This window comes from Mus caroli, unplaced genomic scaffold (assembly GCF_978045245.1).
Source record: "Mus caroli unplaced genomic scaffold, Mus_caroli_1 scaffold_9, whole genome shotgun sequence".
In the NCBI taxonomy this organism is placed as follows: domain Eukaryota; kingdom Metazoa; phylum Chordata; class Mammalia; order Rodentia; family Muridae; genus Mus; species Mus caroli.
In genome coordinates this window covers 79,694,971-79,713,749 of record NW_028227264.1, presented here as the reverse complement: position 1 = coordinate 79,713,749, position 18,779 = coordinate 79,694,971, and the positions used below count along the sequence as shown (strand labels likewise).

At 56.2% G+C, this 18,779-nt stretch overlaps 2 protein-coding genes across 3 annotated transcripts; both read left to right on the top strand.

Moving 5' to 3' along the window:
* Nucleotides 1-366: 366 nt before the first annotated feature.
* Lmnb2 (lamin B2) lies at nt 367-17,071 on the top strand. Of its 2 annotated transcripts, XM_021174910.3 has the most exons (12): nt 367-682; nt 8,618-8,754; nt 11,108-11,264; nt 11,373-11,498; nt 13,240-13,410; nt 13,479-13,604; nt 13,717-13,937; nt 14,102-14,375; nt 14,452-14,559; nt 14,936-15,055; nt 15,190-15,300; nt 15,595-17,071. In XM_021174910.3, the coding sequence occupies exons 1-12, from the start codon at nt 428-430 to the stop codon at nt 15,634-15,636; spliced, it is 1,848 nt and encodes a 615-aa protein (XP_021030569.1). In that variant the 5' UTR covers nt 367-427; the 3' UTR covers nt 15,637-17,071. The 2 variants fall into 2 exon arrangements, with proteins under 2 accessions (XP_021030569.1, XP_021030570.1); XM_021174911.3 differs by lacking the exons at nt 367-682; nt 8,618-8,754; nt 11,108-11,264; nt 11,373-11,498 and adding an exon at nt 12,135-12,442.
* Nucleotides 17,072-17,653: 582 nt separating this feature from the next.
* Nucleotides 17,654-18,568, top strand: Timm13 (translocase of inner mitochondrial membrane 13). Its single transcript, XM_021174322.3, has 3 exons — nt 17,654-17,855; nt 17,929-17,997; nt 18,218-18,568. Exons 1-3 carry the CDS (start codon nt 17,736-17,738, stop codon nt 18,314-18,316), a joined length of 288 nt encoding a protein of 95 aa, XP_021029981.1. The 5' UTR covers nt 17,654-17,735; the 3' UTR covers nt 18,317-18,568.
* The last annotated feature ends 211 nt before the right edge of the window (nt 18,569-18,779 follow it).

Genomic DNA, 18,779 nt, shown 5'->3' with positions numbered 1-18,779 from the left:
ACCACAGATACACATGTGGAGTCCAGGAGACAATTGTGTGCATTGCTTGTCTTCTCGTATGTAGGGCTCAGCGATCCAACTTCGACCATCAGTTTTGGCAGCAGGTGCCTTTCTACCCTATAAGGCATCTCACCCACACTTGCTGTCTTTTTGTTTGATTTGTTCAATTTATTAATTGATTTCTCTGTGTGCGCTTATGTAGGCTCATGTGTGCATCTGTACACATGTAGAAATCAGAACGCCTCCTCCACCCGCAATCAGGGTAACTGCCAAATCCCGGGTTTTACTGGAAAGCTGGAAACTACATCTCCTGGCATGCCTCGCAAGCTGCCCTGTGGACTACGGCTCCCTGCGTGCTCCGCGCCAAGGAGACTACAAATTCCGGCGCGCTGCGGGCGGCGGCGCCATCTTCCGCGGCGCGGATTGAATGAGCGCGCCGCATTCGGGCAACCGAGGTGATTCTCCCGCCGCCGCCACCTCCGCCATGGCGTCTCTGCCGCCCCACGCGGGGCCCGCCACGCCGCTGTCGCCCACGCGCCTGTCTCGACTGCAGGAGAAGGAGGAGCTCCGTGAGCTCAACGACCGCCTGGCACACTACATCGACCGTGTCCGCGCGCTGGAGCTGGAGAATGATAGGTTGCTGCTCCGGATCTCCGAGAAGGAGGAGGTGACCACTCGAGAGGTACGTGGATCGGCACCGGGGACGCGGGGAGCTTGATCCTGGTGATAGGTGAAATGAGCGGAGTCCTGCCCACCCGGGATCCCGGAGGCTGGTGCATAGAACTAGCTAAGCCCAGCCCCCAGGGGACCCGGGGGCTGGTGCATAGCTAGCTGAGCCTTGTTCACTGGGGACTCCGGGGCTGGAATATAAGGGCTAAATACTGCCTACTGGGAACCTCAGTACAGGTGCATAACGCTGAAGCCCAGTCCACCGGGGACCCCCTGGGGCAGATGCCGACGGCTAAGTTTTGCTCACCAGGACACCCCCGGGTTGGGTGATAGGCCTGAGCCCTGCCCACCATAGACCCCAGGGACAATTGCAGAGCGCTGAGAGCACCGCCCAAGGGGAGGGGAGACACCTCCCTTACAGGTGCAAACCGCTAAGCCCCACCCACTGGGGGGGACCAGGAACTGGTGCAGGCAGGTAAGCCCCGCCTACCAAGAACCCAGCCACACGTTAAAGTCTGGGTGGGGAAGGGGACTAGTGCAGATGGGTCCAAATCCCTCCCATCGGAGGGACTTTAGGGACAAGTGACAGGTGTAAACAATGTTAGTCCCCGCCCCGGAAGACCCAACCATCCGGGCGCTCTTGAGACAGGTGCTGATGAAGCTAACCTGTGCTCACATGGGGACCCTAAAGGAGAAGTGTGGACTGAGCTAAAACTTCAATAAGGCCGGGTCCTAAGGACCTAAGCTTAGCTGGGTGGGATCAGGATGGCTGCTGTGTGTGTGTGTGTGTATGTGTTTGTGCATGTGGAAGCCAGAGGTCACCTTTGGGTGTCTCCCTCAGTGGTGGTGCACGCCTTTAATCCCAGCACTTGGGAGGCAGAGGCAGGCGGATTTCTGAGTTCGAGGCCAGCATGGTCTACAGAGTGAGTTCCAGGACAGCCAGGGCTACACAGAGAAACCCTGTCTCAAGGACCTTGGGGGACACTTCACATTCCATGAATAGGCAGGAAAGCCCCGCCCAACCAGGGTCATAGGTTTAAAGGACCCTGCTTGATTCCTAAGACACCCCAGAGATAATGTGCTGAGACTGAGCAAGTCTCCCAGGTTAGGGGCCCATGAGACCCTAGGGGACCCTAAGGAAGTGCTGTCTGGAGGCTGTCCTGGGGAGCTTTGAGGGTCTCTGAGGGAGGAATACCAAGCCTGGCAGACCCAAACCCCTGAGGACCCCAGTGAGGGGTGATCTGCAGACTGTCCGGGGAACCCCTGAGGGAGAGCACCACCCTAGGCAAGACCATCCTTATTTGAGCTGTGGAGATTTGGGGCCCCTGAGGAGAGGTGCAGAGGGGGGTTTTGTTTAGTGATCTTGAAAAACCGGTGTTGGTCAAGGATCCCCTTCAGAGGACTCGTGGACTTTTGGGTACCCAGTGCATAAGGGCGCATTCGGCACAGCCCTGAGAGACCCAGGTGAGAAGGCCATTTGGGGGCTCTCCTGACACTCAGGTTCTAGGGTTTGAGATTGTGAGGGTAATGATTTGGGTGTCACCAATGGACAAGGATAGGAGCTGGGCAGTCTCCACCCACTGTAGGGTCCATGGACATCTTGAGGTTCATCTGCTGAAGGCTTCCAAGGGAAGAGTCCAGCAATGAGTGTGTGACTCCTCAGGGACCGGCACAGAGTGGGCCACCCACCCACTCAGCTTGGTGTGGGGCAGGGTGGTTTCACACTGGTACCTGGGGGAGGAGCCATTGGGGCTGTCCCCCTCCCCCGCAGTGAAAGGAGGGTGTTTGTACCCCACCCTCTTGGGGGAATATGAGGATGGTCTCTAGTCTTTGGTAGGGTGAGACAACTCAAGTCCTTTGAAAGGGGGGGAAAGGGGGGGAGGGTCTCTCAGACAACCGTAGGCTCTTCGTTCTCATAGAACTTTGGATGGGCCCCCAGTGCTCAAGGGCTGTGGGAGTGAGTATCTGAGAAGCCATTCTCTTGGAGTTGACAGGCTGCCTGGGAGGAGGGGTGCTGGAGCCTGGTACCATTTAACCCCAGGGACCATGAAGGTATGGGGTCTTCTTGTGTAAGATCCATGGGGTATCTGGGGACTCAGAGGGGCACTGGTATCGCCAGTACACAGGGCTCTTCCACTGCAACTAGGCTTCACCAATAACCTCTCATAGCCTCTCTTCATGGTGCCAAGCCTCAGCTCCTTTGCATGACCCCCACCCCACCGCACCCCACCCCCTGTCAGTCCTGGGCCATCAACTGCAGGTGAGACTGAACCTTCACATGGCCTTCCATGGCCTCACAGTGCCAAGCCTCAGCTGCTCTGCATGACCCCTTCATGCCTTCAGAACCAGTACCACTGGGTAACTCTTACACATTACCAAGTCCAGCTGTAGCACAAGGTACAACCTTGGCTCTCTCTGGCACACAGCTTCTCTGTGCTCTCAGATAACACTTCCTACAAGATTTCACCTCAGTGATGCTGGTCTCTTCTTAATCACTGCTAATGTCTTAGCTCCAGCTAACCAGCATCAATTGTTCTAGTAGTCCCTTCTATTTTGGACTCTAAAGCCAGAGCCACATGGCCAGAACTGCCGAGTTCTGCTGCTTGCTGGGGCTGGAACATGGCCCTGTGTTCTATTACATCACCAGCTTTCTGTTTTCCAGCCCCTTCACTGCCTAAGCTTGGCTGTTCTGAAACTTGTTCTGTAAACTGACTTTGGACTCAGAGATCTGCATGCTCGTCTCCCGAGCACTCGGATTAAAAGTGGACTTAGTCCACAAAGTCTCGATTTAAGTTTTCCTTCACGTAGAACCCCCTCTGTTCTAGGCTGGCCTTGAACTCAGAGATCTGCTTGTCTTTGCCTGGCTTATATTACCGTGCCTGGACCTAAGCTTAGCTGGGTGGGATCAGGATGGCTGGTGTGTGTGTGCGCGCGCGTGCATGCATGTGGAAGCCAGACCTTTGGGTGTCTCCCTCAGTCATTTTTGTGGTTATTTTTGTTTTTAAAGATGTATTTATTTTATTTATTCAAGACAGGGTTTCTCTGTGTAGCCCTGGCTGACCCGGAACTCACTCTGTAGACCAGGCTGGCCTTGAACTCATAGAGATCCACCTGCCTCTGGCTCCTGGGTGCTGGGATTAAAGGCCTGTGCCACCACCACCCTGCTCTTTGTAGCCCTTTGTCCCACAGACAGTTGGAGCTTCTGGGCTTTGCGAACATGTGCAGTGCCAGCCCTAGTGGACGCCACCTGTCCATGCAGGTGACGGTGGCAAAGTCCACTTTGGTTTCTCAGATTTGCAAGGCTGGTCAGAACACAGGGCTGATTTGGGACTGAAGTGTGAGCCAGGGCCGGGCAGCAGGTGGCAGGCGCATTGCCCTTCCGGGAGCCAGCCTGCGGAAGGGCAATGCGCCTGCCTAGTTTCTCCATCTAGTGTTGTAAGATGTCTGGGGACAGCTGATGGGGTTGCCAGGCAGTACAGGAAGTTGGGGGGGGCAGTGACCACAAAGGACAGCATACAGACAGCACCACCTGTCAGCAGTGCCTTCTGGGCAACTTGGCAAGGAGCAGGGACAGGTGTGACTGGGTGTCGCCTGGCAGGGCAAGGCCTGCCTTAAGGGATCACCAGGTCATCTGCTATCCTGTTGCAGCTGAGACCTGGGGCATTGGCAGGGGCATGTGAGGGAGGCGTTAAAGGTACCACTGAAGGGTAGGTTGCCAGCTGGTCACACGAGGTGACCTTGCCCTCCTGCCATGCTTGGGCTTGCGTGCTGGCTCTCAGTTCATTCACTTTCCTTCAGAGCTGGGCCGAACATGGCTTCTTATCACAGACTGACCACACTTGGTGTCCGTGAGGCCGTGCTGGTGTGGGTGGGTAGACAGTGCTAGAGGGCAGCAGAAAGGCTGCCCGTGCACATTGAAGCTGGGATATAAGGTTCCCACATGGAAACGTGACCGACCGCAGCACCTCCTTCCCGGTGTCCTGTTGCTGAGCTGATGTGTCTGGGGGACAGGGAGTTCTGGAGGAACAAAACTCTCCAGCCAAGCTTACGTGTGACACTGGCAAAGGCCACCTCAGACCATCTGAGCCCTGAGGCTCTGGCTAATGTGTGTTGACATGTGTCTGGAGTATCAGGCTGGGCCCTGCAGTAGTGCTACAGAAACCACTGCCAGAAGCCACCTGTCCTTGCTGAGTGGGGCTCACGCTGCCTGCCACCATCCCTACAAGGGGACAGTTTTCTCCACCAGAGGCTGAGGTCTTTGTGACTGAGTGACATGGTGGTGGTGTGGAGTCAAATCCACCTGAGATTACATCACTTTGAGACTGCTTGCTAATAAAGCTTTATTGGTGAGTGCTCTCAGGCACAGACTACCCACTCTGTTCCAGCCACTTAAAAATATGGAAAGTGGACTGGTGAGATGGCTCAGTGGGTAAGAGCACCTGATTGCTCTTCTGAAGGTCCAGAGTTCAAATCCCAGCAACCACATGGTGGCTCACAATCATCCATAACGAGATCTGGCGCCCTCTTCTGGAGTGTCTGAGGACAGCTACAGTGTACTTACATATAATAAATAAATAAATCTTTAAAAAATATATGGAAAGTGCCTTTAATCGAGCTCTCAGGACGCAGAGGATTCCTGTGTGTATAGGGCTAGCCTGGTCTACATAACAAATTCCCAGTCTAGCCAGGGCTACATAGTGAGACTCTTTGTCAAAAAAAAAAATTAAAATATAGAAGCAATTCTAGACAGGTAGGCTCAGGCAACCGTTGCAACTGGCCTGCAGGCCTGAGTATAGACCAGGCTGAGCCAGACATAGGATCTACATGGAGCAAGTTGTGGAGCAGGCCTATGGGTCACGGTATCATGTGCGTTCCTTGTGCCCTTTCTGCCCCAGCGCCCTTCCAGGAGCCCACAGAGCCTGCACCGGTCAATGCCTCTGAAGGACTGGGGTGACAGGCATACATCCCGTCACCACACCCCACCCACCCGCTCCTCCTGTTGCTGCTAGTAGCGGGCAGTCCCATGCTCACCTCTGGTCTTTCTCAGGAGCTTCTGTGTTCTGTCCACCCCAGGCCTGGCGAATCAGCATCCTGCGGAAGTGACTGGCAGGCATGGACTGGGGTGGGTGGGTGTCTGTCTTTCTGTCACTGTGTGTATGTCTGAGTGTATGTCTGTGGTGTGTCTGTGTGTATGTATATGTGGTGTCTGTGTGTGTGTCTGTCTGTGGATGTGTGTATGATGTATGTGTGTCTGTCTATGATGTGTGTGTGAGTGTATCTTGTTTTACACCTTAGTACTGGCTTCTGTCACTATGACAGAATGGGGTTCACCAGCGTGTGAAGACAAGAGGTTTATCTGGACTGTGTTCTTGGTTGATTTGGCACCAACATGAGGGTGTGGGGCCCAGTGGGGTTATATCTCAAGTGTCCTCCTAGGGTCAAAGGCACTCCCCACACCAGGGCCTGCAGAGTTGGAGGCAGGACACCTCTCCCTGCATTGCATTCCTGGAGCAGACCCATTGTGCTGCTGACGCAGGGCTGGGTTGAAGAAGGCTTTTTCCTGCTCAGTGTCTGTCTGTAAAATGGGAATAAGAGCCTCACCCACTCCAGTGCCCCCCCACACACAGTGTGTCTATTTCTCTCTCACACACACAGTGTGTCACATTTCTCTCTCACCACACAGTGTGTCACATTTCTCTCTCACACACACAGTATGCCCATTTCTCTCACACAGTGTGTCACATTTCTCTTTCACACACACAGTGTGTCCATTTCTCTCTGTCTCACACACACAGCGTGTCACATTTCTCTCTTTCACACACATACTGTCGTCTGAGCCCGAGTCTCACCTGCAGAAGACCCTCAGCAGCCCTTACTCTGGCCTTGGCTGACCTGCCAGGCCCATGCTGGGCAGCCACCATCTCTGTGCTGACAGATACCAGGTCTCTGAGCCCTGATGTGTGTTAAGCTTATATACCCCCAAAGTGGCGCTGCAGTTCAGGGTGCTATATTAGATCTGTATTATCTCACCCTTGTCCAATTCTAGAACATTCTATTCCTGGAAAGAGTGCATTCCTGGGAGCCATCATCCTGTCTTCCCTCCTCCCAGCACCCATGAGTCTACTTCCTGTCTGGGTTCCCCCCACTGTGGACATTTCCGTCCTGGAGCGCACGCTGTGTGGCTTTGCATCTGGGTCTTATTGAGCACCAGGTCTTCTAGGTCCTTCTACACTGTCACATCAGAGTCTCGCTCATGTTCAGGGTTGGGCAGTGTTGCAGCTCGTGGGCAGATGGTAGCACATGGCCATCACTTGCTGAGAATTCCCCTGGGTGTTGGGGCTGGTGGCATTGTGCACATTGTAGATTGGCAGGTGGGCATTCCTGCTCTTTCTGTACCGTGTGGCGCTGGGGTGACAGGAAGCCCCGCTCTCTACAGCCAAGGGCTACACCTGTGCCTGTTTGTCTCTCTGCCGTCAGGGCTGTGATGTGCTGTGTCTCCGTGTGGTCTGTTGCCACATGTCTTTAAACACATCATAGCTGCACACTGGAGGGAGGAGGGCCTGGGAGAAACCTGAGTCTGCAGCCCAGCGGGAGTGTGTGTGGCCTGGCCAGGGGCAGGCAGCCTGTGGTATGCAAATGGCAGCTGTCTTCCCAGCAGGGTTGGTACTCCATCCAAAGTGTGTATTTGAGTGTCCCTGGATGCCCCTTGCCAGGCCCCGTGTGGGGTGACCCTGCAGCAGCCTGACTTTGAATATGGATCCAGGTGCAACTCAGAGCGTGTCTGGATTAGGCAGGGTTCTGGAGTCGCAGAACCTACGAGATGTCTATAGATTAAGGGGAATTATGGAATGACTTTCAGTCTGCAGTCCAGCTGACCCAACAATGGGCATCTCTGAAAGGGAAAGCCAAGAATCTAGTAGTTGCTCAGTCCCATGAGGCTGGGTGTCTCAGCTGCTCTTCGGTAGAAGCTGGAATCCTGAACAAGTGGGTTCCAACAGATGTGCTGGTAAGGAAGTGCAAGCAGGTGAAGGAGAGAGAGTCTTCCTTCTTCCAGTGTCCTTGTGTAGGCCTCCAGCAGAAGGTATGGCCCTGATTCAAGGTGTGTGCCAACCAGGCCTGGATTTGGAACTTGCTCTGTCCCAGGCTGGCCTCAAACTCAGAGATCTCCTTGCCTGTTTTCTAGAATTACAGGCATGCAACCACCTTGCCTGGGCCTAAGCTGTTCATGGCCACTATGCCTCAAGAGCTGGAGCACAGCTGTACCCTCCATTTCTGGATTGTAGTTCATTCCAGATATAGTCAAGTTGACAACCAGGAATGGCCATCACAAAGTCTCATCGAAGTGGCCCAGGTGGCCTTAGGTCTCCCAGCCCTTTCCCCCCATGGGACAGGATGCAGATACGGAACCTGAGGGCCGGTTCAGAAAGGGGGTCTCCACGTTGCCATAATAGAGACAGGAGTTTGACTCTGCAGAGCACCCAGGAAAGTTCCCTGTGGACTCAGGTGTCACCCTGCCCACATCGTGACATGATCAGCACTGTCACTGTGCGGCTGGGCTCAGTGGAGAGAGTGCTTGCCTGGCGCTGGATACCTGCCATCTCGGTACCGAGGCTTTGGAGAAAAGGAAACACATTAGACCAGGAATTCTATACTGGCAGTGGGATGCCCGGTGTCTGCTGCACAGGTGCAGTGGGTTGGCAGGGATGTCCCCTAGCTGAGAATTGTAAGGCCCTGAGCCAATGGTGCCAAGTGGGCTAGCTTTGGCTACACCTTCCCACCCAAGCTTAGGGTCCCGTGGCCTGATCCTGTCAGGCCGAATTGTAGAAAAGGAAGATGGATCCTTCTAGAAAGACCACCTAGACTCCTCTGTCATAGCTAAGACAGTGTCATAGGGTCGACATAGGATAGTCCTGTGTTCCCATTGTCACCCCCTGCCCTGTCTCCCCAGGTGAGTGGCATCAAGACCCTGTATGAGTCAGAGCTGGCTGACGCCCGACGGGTACTGGATGAGACGGCCCGTGAACGTGCCCGGCTGCAGATTGAAATTGGAAAGGTGCAGGCCGAGCTAGAGGAGGCCAGGAAGAGGTGGGTGCTCAGGCCAGGGACCCAGTGCTTGTCCCGCACTGGGATAGGGCGATGGGGACAGGGCTCCTCAGAGTAAGCTGGCTAGAAGACTAGCCACAGCGACAAGCGAGATACCCGCCTCCACCAAGAAAATGGAGAGTGATCGAGGAAGGCCCCCCATGTTGAATTCAGACCTCTGCCTTCACATGTGCGCATGCATGAACATAGTACACACAAGCAGAGAAAAACAGAAAGGCCGTGGCCAAGGCTCCACAGGCGCTGGCCTCCCAGGGGACCAGGAGCTCCAGAAACCAGGGACAGGATGACTGTGGTGTTGAAATGGGGCCATATGGCCACCAGCCTGCAGCAGCTGCAAATGACCTGACCGTGCACACGCTTGTTCAGACCATGGCTCCTTGGGCTGGCAGTGAGACCCCTCCCTCTGAGGCTGTGCTTTGCAGACTTGCTGCCCTAGGGAGAGCAGGCGCAAGATCCCTGTTTCCTTAGCCTCCCTGACTGTCCCTTTGGGGGGGGGGTCACAAAGTGTGTCCCTCATCAGAAGCCTCAAAGGTTCTGAACGGTGTGTGTTGGGCAGCTGAAGATCCCCCCAGGACAATGGCAGGAGAATGTTGTCATTGTAGAGTGGCTGTCTAAACACGGGCCCTGGCTTGTGCTGAGTGGAGAATTCAGGTCCTGCCTCTGCTAGGGACATCACAATCTTCAGAGCAGGTTGGGGTGAGAGTCTCCCACACCCTTCCCATCCCAACCGGGGCCTGGCTCTGCTCTGCGGAACCCACTGCTGGTGAGACCGTCCTGGCACCTCCCTGACACAGAAGGGACCTCCCTGTCTCAGATCTGCCCAGGTTCTGCTCACATCAGGATTCCTTGCTCCCACAGTGGCCACAAGCCAGAGCCAGTCCTCTGAGGGACAACACACCTGGCCTTTGGTGGCAGTGCTTGAGGTGGCTGCCAGGCTGTCTTCCCTCACTCGGCCCCTGCCGCTGACTTAATAGGCTGATGTGTTGGAGCCTGAGGGTCATAGTTAGTAGCCACATCAAAGGTGCTCAGGCAGCCAGTGCTTCTGTCCTGGCCACCTCAGCACATCTGGTGTGGGGCTGGCACCAGCCAGGCAGAAGATTTCTACCCAAGTCTGTCCACAGCACCGTCCCCTCCCCCACCCAGCCAGAATAGTTTTAATTCTACAGATTGCACCTTGATTTATTGGCCTCTAGCTTTCTATATAAGCCCAGACTGGCTTCCAGCTCTCTATGTAGCTGAGGATGGCCTTGACGAATAAGACCGGCTTTTCCCTAATCCTAACCCACCCTACTCCCCTTCTGGAACGTGAAGTCATGGCAGCCTTGGGTGGACCCACTGAGCGGGCTTCAGGCTCTGGTGTGGTCCACAAGACCCTGCCCTAGCACCTTGCCCTTCTCAGGATAGGCCCATGCATTCGGCAGAGCCTGGGCCTTTGAGGTCGGTCAGGAATTGCCCAGCCACCACTCATACCTCCTCTGCTGACTCCATCCTCTGCTGCACCCAAGGCCACTGCACCTGTGATAGCCTGTGATAGCCTGTGGTCCTGCCTCCACACTTATCCTCAGAGCACATGGTCCCTTCTCAGCCTGTCCCACATCCCAGCTGGTGCAGGACTCCAGCCCCCAAATAGTCACCTCTGTGAGCATTGGTGGGTCCTTGACTGAAGCAGGGGCCAGATCTTTCTGCACCTCACACCAAGACGCCAGCAGACATAGTAGGGAGCAGTCTGGAGTCTGCAGGAGCTGTGGCTACTTAGCCATGGGTGCCACCCATCTCTACACACCCACCTCTTACTAGCTGACTCTGGGAACACTGAGGCAGGAGGACTGCTGCAAAAAATGTGAGGCCAGGCTGGGCTCTGAATATTCCGTACCACAAAAGGGTAGAATCCAAAGGTTGTAAAAGTCGCCAGAATCCACTCTGACACCTGCGTGCTTAAATGCCCACCTCTAATCTTGCCGCGTGACGTGTGACAGGAGAGTGGGGCTTTCCTTTGTGACTTTAATGAGTTGTACCTAGTCCTGCACTGCTGGGCAGCCCCACCCAGAACTGGACTTCTGAACACAGCTGGGAAGACTGCGGGCACAGATGCAGCCAGTATCCTGCGGTCCACAGTGCCAAGTAGTTTGGTTGAATTTGGTTTGAGAATGCTCTTGTTGTTTTTGAAATAGGATCTCTGTAGACCAGGCTGGTCTCAAATTTGGAGCAGTCCTCCTGCCTCAGCCTCCCAGGAGCTGGAACAGCAGACAGGCAGCCTTCAGCAACTACCAGGGCCCATGGCAACCTTGGGCTTGGCCTCCCTGGGCCTTCTGACACCCGTCCTCTTTGCTTTCAGTGCCAAGAAGCGGGAAGGTGAGCTCACAGTGGCCCAGGGCCGAGTGAAGGAACTGGAATCATTGTTTCACCGGAGTGAGGCTGAGCTGGCCGCAGTCCTCGGTGACAAGCAGGGCCTGGAGACTGAGGTGGCAGAGCTTCGAGCGCAGCTGGCCAAGGTGGGTCTTGGAGCTGCTGGGGTCTCAGCTCCGTAGTGACATGGAGAGGCTGAGATGGCAGCCAGGCCAGTAGGCTGTCCCCTCAGCTCACTGCCCCGTGTCTCCCAGGCAGAAGATGGTCATGCTGTGGCCAAGAAGCAGTTGGAGAAGGAGACTCTGATGCGTGTGGACCTGGAGAACCGATGCCAGAGCCTGCAGGAGGAGTTGGCTTTCAGCAAGAGTGTGTTTGAGGAGGTGAGGGGGCGGGGTCCAAGTGTGTTTGAGGAGGTGAGGGGGCGGGATCCGAGTGTGTTTGAGGAGGTGAGGGGGTGGGGTCCAAGTGTGCTTGAGGAGGTGAGGGGGCGGGGTCCGAGTGTGTTTGAGGAGGTGAGGGGTAGGCAGACAGACTCCAGTTTTAGGAGACCCACCCCTTCCACAGGGACAAAGCTGACTCCCACAAATTGTCCTCTGATGTCCACAGCCATGGCACATCCCCCACCAATACACACACAGAAAATAGACATCCTTTACTTAGCCTGTCTACTGAGGGTCACAGTGTGGCATTTCGGGGACTATATTCAGCCAACCTTAGGGTCTCCCCTGTAACATCTAGGCCTCTGGGACCTTGGGTTGCTGAGCAAGGCTGGAGGGACTATCCCTAGATTCAGGTTTTCCACACAGAACCCCAGGCACCTCGACCCCCACAGAGCCTGTTGTGTCATCATAATGGCAGGCTGCATCCCTGGGTTCCGCTGGGCCAGGCCCCACCTTAGTCAGTGCAAAGGCAGCTTCAACAGGAGGAGGTCCATGGAGCCGTGGAGCCACAGGCCCTATGGGGATAGCCCATAGGCCAATAGCTTCAGTGTAGAGCCCTGTGTGGGAAGTCACCAGCAACCCACAGAGGGACCTATAAGGGACCCTGGACTGAAGTTTGAGAATACAAACCCATGGGGGAGTCTGAATCCATGAGAGGCACTGGAGAGGGATGCGGGAGGGACTGCCCAGAGGCAGCCTGCCCTTTGATGGAGACCGTGGAGGGAGCTCTGCCAGAGCTCAGAGGGGGGCCTCTGAGGGAGTATGTGAAACGACGTCCAAGGGGGCTTGGGAAGACCCCCGTGGAGGATCCTGTGAAGTCAGAGGGGGCTGTGGGGTATCCCAGGACGTGGAACAACCACCTGAGGGTCCCCACAAGAGAGCAGGTGAGGGGGTGCAGCCATGTGGAGCACCAGACAGAAAGGTGTCTTGAACCTGGGGCAGCCACTGCACCCTAGATCCCTGGGCTAGAGTCTATTTTGTAAGAAAACTAAGATCATCCAGGCGAGCCCCACCTCCCACTCTGGATCCTCCTGTGGAAACTGCTGCCCTGACTCCAGGCTGGGGAGGAGGAGGATGGGGTGCCAGAGAAGGCTCTGTCAGCGTCTGCCTTAGAAGTCTTACTGTTTTGAGACCACTTCTCATTGTGCAGCCCTTGTTACTCTGAAATTCCCTATGAAGACCTAGTTGGCCTGGAACACTTAAGAGATCCTCCTGCCTCTGCCTCCTGAGTGCTGGAATTCAGGGTGAGCATTGCCACCCCTGGGAAGAAAAGTTTTTTTGGGGGGGAGGGGGTGTTTCTCTGTGTAGCTGTCTGTCCTATAACTTATTCTGTACATCAGGCTGGCCTTGAACTCACAGAGACCCACTTGCCTCTGCCTACCAAGTGCTGGAATTAAACCAAAACTCCATCACCTGGCTCTTGAAAAGTATTGTTAAGACAGTATCTGACTATGATCCCAGGCTGGCCAGAGCCATCTCCTGCCTCTGCTTCCCCAGTGCTGTTGCCTTTGGTGTCTAGTTCCCTGCTCAGCATACAGTACATGTCCCTCCACATACAGCTGTGGATTGTGTCAGAGCCTTGCTCCTTCCCATGGCTAAATAACACTCCAAGTGTGCACATGGCCAGGCACCTAGAGATACAACCTGGCACAGCTGGGTCACCAGTCTTGTTCCCTCACAGGAGGTACGGGAGACCCGACGGAGGCACGAGCGGCGCTTGGTGGAGGTGGACAGCAGCCGGCAACAGGAATATGACTTCAAGATGGCTCAGGCCCTGGAGGACCTGCGCAGTCAGCATGATGAGCAAGTGCGCCTGTACCGGCTAGAACTGGAGCAAACCTACCAGGCCAAGGTACAGCTGTGAGGAGAGGGACGGGCCGGTTACATGCCACCTGTGCTTACATTTCCCGACTCCCCTAGCTGGACAACGCCAAGCTGCTCTCGGACCAGAACGACAAGGCAGCCCATGCAGCCCGCGAGGAGCTCAAGGAGGCCCGCATGCGCGTGGAGTCCCTCAGCTACCAGCTCTTAGGCCTCCAAAAGCAGGTGACAGGGACCCAGACCTGCCCCTCAGGGCCTCTGACACTCCAGTCCTCCCATGGTCCCTCACATCTGAGAATACAGAGGCCACACTGTGACCTGGCCATACCCTCCCCAGGCCAGTGCTGCAGAGAACCACATCCATGAGCTGGAGGAGGCCTTGGCTGGGGAGCGTGACAAGTTCCGCAAGATGCTGGACGCTAAGGAGCAGGAGATGACGGAGGTGCGTGATGTCATGCAGCAGCAGCTGGCAGAGTACCAGGAACTGCTGGACATCAAGCTGGCCCTGGACATGGAGATAAGCGCCTACCGCAAGCTGCTGGAGGGCGAGGAGGAGAGGTGAGAGGGGCACTGGGACAAGGAGATGGGCAGAGGGGTTCAGGTGGGTGGAGCCAGGCAATTGGGCGGAGCCAGGGAAGAGGGCTGGGCAGAGCTTCAAAAGAGGTCCAGAGACTGCAAGTGGGCAGCATTCGGGCGGCCTGACCACGCCTCCCTTCCCGCAGGCTGAAGCTGTCCCCCAGCCCTTCATCACGGATCACCATCTCTCGGGCCACATCGAGCAGCAGCAGCAGCAGCGGGGTTGGCATGTCTGTGGGCCAGGGCCGGGGCAAGCGCCGGCGGCTGGAGACTGAGGACACCCCAGGCTCACCCAGCAGTGCCTCCAGAGTGAGCAGCGGCTCCCGCCTGGCTCAGCAGTCTGTGGCCACGGGTGTTGTGAACATCGACGAGGTGGACCCGGAGGGCAGGTTCGTGCGCCTTAAGAACTCTTCAGACAAGGTGAGCACAGGCTGGGTGAGTGGGGAGGGCACCGCTTTCCTGGTGGCCAGAGGTTAAAAGCAGGTCTGGTTTGCAGGACCAGTCTTTGGGGAACTGGAGGATCAAGAGACAGGTTCTGGAGGGTGAGGACATTGCCTACAAGTTCACACCCAAGTATGTCCTGCGGGCCGGCCAGACGGTCACGGTAGGTGCCAGTGGGCGTTAAGCTGGGAGGTTCCAGGGTGGGAGGTACAGTATGGTTTTAGCATATTCTGAGACCAGCCCTGTGGCCGCTGGGCTGCACTTACAGCTATCACATCCTTCCGGGCACCGCACTGTCCAAGGGATTCCCCATGTCTGTGGCCTGGCAGTTTACAGTTGTCAGTGTGGGTGTCTAGTCCCCGAGGTGCTCGGATCCCAGTGTAGTTCTCCAGCTGTGTGCTCGGGACCATTGTGAACCTGTCCCTTCCACATCCTGGGGCTGTTCTGCTGGGAGGAGCCAACTAAAGAGCCTCATGGTGGCCAGCCATGGCCTGGCCCAAGCCCTGAGGTGATCGACAAGGGCCATCTTGGTTCCTCAGGTGTGGGCAGCTGGCGCTGGGGCTACCCACAGCCCCCCATCAACCCTTGTGTGGAAAAGCCAGACCAGCTGGGGCCCTGGGGAGAGCTTCCGCACTGCCCTGGTCAGTGCCGATGGTGAGGTAGGTGCACAGCCTGCGTGGCGGGGACCCAGCACTTGTGTCGGGGCTGAAACCTGGGCTGAAACCTCTAGTGAGATGCAGCCACTAGCCAGCACTGGGGGTGGTCGAGTAAACTGGTGACTTTTGTTGTGTAGGAGGTGGCCGTGAAGGCTGCAAAGCACTCATCTGTCCAGGGGAGGGAGAACGGAGAAGAGGAGGAAGAGGAAGAGGCAGACTTCGGTGAAGAGGACCTCTTCCACCAGCAGGTAGAGAAAGTGTGTGACTGGCGTCACACCTAGTGGGGCTTCAGGTACAGGTTCCACAGTCTTGCCTCAGATGCGGACTTACCCACTCACTGTGTGGGTTCTGTGACACCACAGACCTCAGAGGCCACACTCCTAACCCCTCAGCCAGGATTCCCTCTGCCTAGAGCTTGGGGTGGGGAGATAGGGACTCCAGCCCCCAAGTCTGGGCTGGGGACAAATGAAAGGCTCTGGAATAGGGCCTTCAACTTGTTTGGGAGCAGGCTGCCTAACTCCATCCTCCCTCATTCCTTGCAGGGGGACCCAAGGACTACCTCAAGGGGCTGCCGACTGATGTGAAACCTGCCCCACGGTCACCATGGTCCCCAGAGCCCCTAAAACTACTTTTTTATGGTCTGTTCTCACTAGTCCTTGGTCTATTTCTCGATGACTGTTAAGCAACCATGAGAATGTGGGTGGGCTCTACTGGGTTTCCGAGATGGAGGTGCCCTCTGCCCGCGGGCCTGGGCTGGGAACCTGCAGGCTGAGGGACTTGGGCCTGGATCTGGGGCAGGAGAATGGCTGCTAGCTCAGGGTGGACTTGGTATGAAACTGATGATTCAGTTGTTTTCTTTGAAGCCTTTCAAATCAAATCAAATTCAGAATCCAAGAGGGCTGTGGGGCTCACTCGCCTGTCAGGATGTGGTAGCTCTTAGGACACAGGGCAGACCCTCCTCTCCTGGAGTTGATGGCACCTGAACCCAGGGACGTTCCAGCTTTGTGCTCTGAATCTGAAGGGTTTATAACAGTCTCCAGCTCCAGGGCATTCACAGGCTTCTCTGGTCCCAGATTCTGAAATGTTCTAGTCCCTTCTAAAGCGGAGGACCAAGAAGGAGCGAGCTCACACATGGGACGACGCCTCCCATCCTAAGACTGAAGGGGACAGGCAAACCGTGGGCGTTGTGCCTTCAGGAGCAAAGGCTGCAGGTTCCCAGCCAGTGACTGCTCACATGAGTGTGGCCACACTAGCTATGCTCCTGGCCTCTCGTGTATGTAAACTGTGTGGCCCCTCTGTGCCCCACCCCGATGGCAAGGCCTGGAAACTTGCTTCCCTGCAACTTAGTGCCAGGAGCCAGCCAGTTTCACCTGTCACCTCCCCACCACTGACACATGGTATTTTTTTAAAGAATATTTATTTTTTTACATCGGTCAGTAACACAGCTCACTGGGACGATGCTCTGGGGGTTCAGGCCTGGAGCTGCCACAACTGGCAGCTTCCTTTACTGAGCTAGGGCAAGTTCTGTCTCCCTCCTGGCACAGCTGATGGTAGGAAGAATCCAGGCCTAGTCTTCCCCCAAGGCAAGAGCTCTTGGCCACAGGATGCCACCACTGCCACCGACCTCCAGAACCCACCAGCCACCTCCTGCTTCTAGATACCTCCGTTTTCTTTGTGACCGGCGTTGGATCCTGGATAGTCATGGCTGGCTGCAGTCACTGCGCAGCCCTGCTGCCTTGCCCACAGGGCAGGTGTACTCTGCACTGGAGCTAGCTTCCTTGTATTTGAGGAGCAGGTCTAGAGTAATCTGCAGGTCCTCAGGGGTCTGTTTCTGGCCCTGGCTAGGCGAGATGGTTTCCGGAGTGGCACTGCGCAATCGCTCAGCTCTACAGATTTGTTTCTTTTATAAGATGCATGCCAAACGTGTGTTCCACCTTTTCTTTTACGCCTATGATTTGTAATATACATTTTACAACTGGAAACTTTTGTATACTCAAATAAACATTGACTTTAACTGCAGCCTCAGAGTAGATCTTCAGATTAAGATAGGAGCGAGGATTTTTTTTTTTTTTTTTTTTTTTTTTTTTTTTTTTTTTGTGGTTTTTCGAGACAGGGTTTCTCTGTGTAGCCCGGGCTGTCCTGGCACTCACTTTGTAGACCAGGCTGGCCTCGAACTCAGAAATCCGCCTGCCTCTGCCTCCCGAGTGCTGGGATTAAAGGCGTGCGCCACCACGCCCGGCTAGGAGCGAGGATTTTATACTGTACGCATGCGCAGCGGGGAGGTCCCGGACAAAATGACCCTGGCCCAGCCCTTGCCAGGGAGTCAAAAGTCAGTGGGCTCACGCGGGAAGTTGCACAGCCTTCTGGGAATTGTGGTTCGGGTTTCCTTCCTTTCTAGAAGCCAAAGGATAGTGCTTAGGGACGGCGCGCACAGCCTTGTGGGAGCAGGAGTGTGCAGTTTCCCATAGAGCCTCCGCGGTCAGAGTGCACGGCGCGCACGGGTTTGTGGGAGGTGTAGTTTGACTTGTTTCCATGGTGACTCAGGCCGCAGCTTTGTCAGACTGCTGACGGCGCGCGCCGCCTTGTGGGAATTGACTCAGCCTCTGTTTCCCGTGGTGCCCTAGCTTGGCTTCCGGGGCGTACGGTCGGCGCGCGCGACCGCGGCCCGGTTGACTGAGCAGCCATGGACAGCGGCTTCGGCTCGGACTTTGGCGGCACGGGTGGCGGGAAGCTGGACCCGGGGGCCATTATGGAGCAGGTGAAAGTGCAGATCGCCGTGGCCAACGCGCAGGAGCTGCTCCAGGTGCGGGGCGCGCCGGGGTTGGTGGCGGGGTTCCCCGGGTGAGTCCCCGCTGAGACCTCGCATGTGTTCACAGAGAATGACGGACAAGTGTTTCCGGAAGTGCATCGGGAAGCCCGGGGGCTCCTTGGATAACTCGGAGCAGGTGAGACATCCCAGGAACCCGGGGTGGTGAGGGGCGCGGGGTCAGGAGCGTCTAGGAGGTTGAGAAATGTGCGCGTGCGCGGCCTCTAGCCATAGCTACTGAGGAAGTTGTGCGCGTGCGCGGGGTGAGGACCGGGCTTCTGCCTAGATCGGTCCAGCCTTCATGGGTGGTCCTCGGGTCGTGTGACCGTCAGTCAGGGATCCCCCTCCACGCTTTGCAGAAATGCATCGCCATGTGCATGGACCGCTACATGGACGCCTGGAACACCGTGTCCCGCGCCTACAACTCTCGACTGCAGCGGGAACGAGCCAACATGTGACCGGGACCTGTGCCTCGGGACACCGTGCTTTTATGGTCGGAACTGTTTTCCCCGCCAGTTAGGTTGTCTCCTCCTAGCTGCCCCGAAGTCTGGCAGCATGGAGGGCCTGAGGATCGAGGCCTCTCCCCTGGATTGCTGCGTCCAGCTCAGTCTCAGAAGAGTGAGGACCCGACAGAGCACGGGGATCTGGCTGGCCCCACTGACCTGTGACCTCAGGAGAGCAGGCCAATAAATCGCTGCTGGGGCAGTAAAGCAGGCGTGTCACCTCACTGCTTCAGGTCCCTTCCCCTGAGTAGGCCCAGACCTCCCAGGGTATCTTTCCCCTTGGGGTCAGTGGGCTGCTGGCTCTCAGGGAATCCGGAGCATGGTCTCAGGTGTTTGGTCATCCCAGGGAGACCAGCTGAGGGTAAGAAGCAAGGCTTCATGTAGCCCTCACCTGTCATGCATGAGGCCCAGGGTGCCG

Coding starts and splice junctions, on each gene's coding strand:
- Lmnb2 (XM_021174910.3), top strand. CDS start 428: ATGAGCGCGCCGCATTCGGGCAACCGAGGTGATTCTCCCGCCGCCGCC. Junction 683..8,617: donor AGGAGGTGACCACTCGAGAG/GTACGTGGATCG, acceptor CTGTCTCCCCAG/GTGAGTGGCATCAAGACCCT. Junction 15,056..15,189: donor TGGTCAGTGCCGATGGTGAG/GTAGGTGCACAG, acceptor TTTGTTGTGTAG/GAGGTGGCCGTGAAGGCTGC.
- Timm13 (XM_021174322.3), top strand. CDS start 17,736: ATGGACAGCGGCTTCGGCTCGGACTTTGGCGGCACGGGTGGCGGGAAG. Junction 17,856..17,928: donor ACGCGCAGGAGCTGCTCCAG/GTGCGGGGCGCG, acceptor ATGTGTTCACAG/AGAATGACGGACAAGTGTTT. Junction 17,998..18,217: donor CCTTGGATAACTCGGAGCAG/GTGAGACATCCC, acceptor CACGCTTTGCAG/AAATGCATCGCCATGTGCAT.